Below are 2609 nucleotides of genomic sequence, written 5' to 3'. Positions count from 1 at the left end.
GCAGATACGAACTTCCTTTTGTGCATACACGTTCGTGTAATGTAGAAAATCTCTACAGTTTTGACAATAACGGAAGTCTTTGACGACGTCACGCAGAGAATATTTCTTCACATAGCTCACTATGAAGGCAGCCAGCCTTACGTTTCTCACAGCCGGTTAGTTCATGACTGAGTGGCGATGATGTTCAATGCTCCTAGTTTGACAAGAACAAGACCAAACCGCAGGCAACTAAGCTGAAATTTTCACATTATCAAGAATTCGAGTGGCGTAGTGTCGTGCCATTGCCTTGGCTGTTTTGTTTTGACTGATCAAGTGTTGGGAAACATATACCTGCTACTTATACTTTCAATAGACAGATAAATCATTGCCAATTTCATTTCTCGTTTCAACGCAAAATCTTTTGACCTTTTTTTCCCTTGTATAAACAACACTCTCACTTTTCTGCACTATATTGTTACCGCAAGAGGGGGTGTACCTCTTAAAATTTGAATTTCCTACATTTCAATAATCGGCATCATCTCTGATATAACGGTGTTGATGTAAGAAGAAACGGGCGCTGGTCATTGCCTGGTCTGAAGGGTTAAGTCCTCTTAAATATCAAGCTAAGGCCTACAGCATTTTGGGTTGAACATCAAGAAGATGTTAAGACACTCGATAAAAACAACGAAATCGACAGCGCTGAAAGCCAAACGAGTATGTGAAACTTTTTCATAACATAATTAGTTATTTCAACGATAAACTTCCCATCTTGTTACTTTAGGAGTTTGCTGGAAACACAGACAGGGACACTGCAGTTTATCATGATCTCAACCCACCAACCACTGCACGCTACTTCAGGTTCCGGCCAACAAGTTGGCATGGACACATATCAATGAGGGTGGCACTCTTTGGTTGCCCAGGTAACAGACATGTGTTACTTTAAAATATATCCTTTACAGTGTAATTCTTTTTATTTCATGCCAGCTCCTTATACGTTTCAGGTGAAATGCCAAAGAAAACACCCGTAATCCGTCTGTCTTTTCGATCAAAATTACCTGGACTTAATCTAGAACATTGCGTCTTTGTACACTTGATTTAAATGTTTTTCAAAAGTTTGGATTTCGTCTTATGCAAAATTGAAACTAGAGCATTGACCATTGAAACTAGGTAGGCTAATATTTCTACAGAAAACACACCTATGGCTTTGCGACATTGTGCTTCCATGGCAACTCACTCTTTTCCAGTCCCCACCCACTTGATTTCAATATGTAAGTGATTTTCAGCTCGAAAAACGTTAAACAGGGTCACAAGCTAACATATTTATATGCTTGTTGGATCGTGTATATGAGGCACTATTTGCAAATATGAAAATAAAACGCCAAAGGTGACCAGAAATGCCTTTAATATTGGAGAGGTCTGGAACCCAGTATGTTGCCATGGTAACGAAACTGTTAAGCTCAAATTGTGGAGCACATTTAGTAGAATCTTACTGCGAAGAATCAAACATTTCTGATGCAAATTGGCTGAGATATCCTTTTTCATCATATATGATCAAAAATTTGGTTGAGTGTATGACGTCATCACTTGGCTAATTTGCATATTTTAAAAATTTGAATATCTCTGGAACAAAAACAGGTATTTGAAAATAGTAAAAAGCATTTTTCTTCTCACGCAGGCTACTTATTTATGTCTTAAAATGGCTTTGATAGAAAAGATGCGATTTTCGTCATAGTGGCACTTTAAGACCTCACAACTCCAATAATCGATAAGCATCAGTCCTGGAATGAAGCCTCTTGCTGTTGCAAAAAGCGCATGAGTAAAACAACTATATTAGCAGCAAAAAGAAACCAAAACAAAAAAAGAGAGAAAATAATTCTTTATTTGATTTCATGCCCCAAACCACACCATTCCTGTCTTAATTTAGTGGATAAGAAGGTTAGTTAACACATGCAATTGTACTACATGTAATGTATGTCTCATTTGTTTCAGATCGTTGACCATACCAGCGCGCTGATAAAGACGAAAAAAGAGAAAGAGCATAAACATAATGGAAAAAAACTTTTACAGGGGTTGAACACTGTTAAACGCCATTTAGATAAAACAATAAATGTTTTAGATAAAGGAATATTTTTGTTAAAATAGGGAAATAAAAGAGCACAAATTCAAATTCATACGCAGATTGAATGAGTTCGCCTCAGAGAAAGTACGTTTTAGTGGAGCTCCGCGCGCGGAGCACCATAGTTAACCTCCTCATAGTGCTAAGGCATGGACGGTCCGTCTTCTTGTGAGCAAAGGATCTTTCCTGGCTAGCTGCGTGTGGCTATATCACCATCAACAATGGCAGACCAACGTTGATGCAAGTGGCAAGATAACATTAGGGAGCTTAAGCACGCGTGTTTTTGAGACGCGGACGACAACCGGAATTGAGCTGTTTTCTCTTTTAACTTGTCTTCACACAACCACATTTCATTGCCAAGTTTCTTTTCTTCATTAGACATGATAGGTAAAAAAATCTGGGAGACACCACTGCCCTGGCTCGCGAAATGTTCTTTTCCGGTTGCCGTCCGCGTCTCAAAAATGGGCGCGCTTAAGCTCCCTATTATTTGGTTTCAAGAGGTTTTGGTGCCAAT

The 2609-nt window shown here is 38.8% G+C and overlaps 1 protein-coding gene across 1 annotated transcript in view; it reads left to right on the top strand.

Annotated features, from left to right (window-relative positions):
- LOC138014332 (lactadherin-like) overlaps window positions 1–2150 on the top strand; it is an 18881-nt gene extending 16731 nt beyond the window's left edge. The window contains exons 6-7 of the mRNA XM_068861422.1: window positions 761–899; window positions 1969–2150. Coding sequence (XP_068717523.1) covers window positions 761–899; window positions 1969–1976 — 147 coding nt within the window. The 3' untranslated portion in view covers window positions 1977–2150. The remainder of the gene's footprint in view (window positions 1–760; window positions 900–1968) is intronic.
- Window positions 2151–2609: the final 459 nt, after the last annotated feature.

The sequence above is a fragment of the Montipora capricornis genome, chromosome 1 (assembly GCF_036669925.1).
Source record: "Montipora capricornis isolate CH-2021 chromosome 1, ASM3666992v2, whole genome shotgun sequence".
Classification (NCBI taxonomy): domain Eukaryota; kingdom Metazoa; phylum Cnidaria; class Anthozoa; order Scleractinia; family Acroporidae; genus Montipora; species Montipora capricornis.
This window is presented reverse-complemented; position numbering and strand designations above follow the sequence as displayed.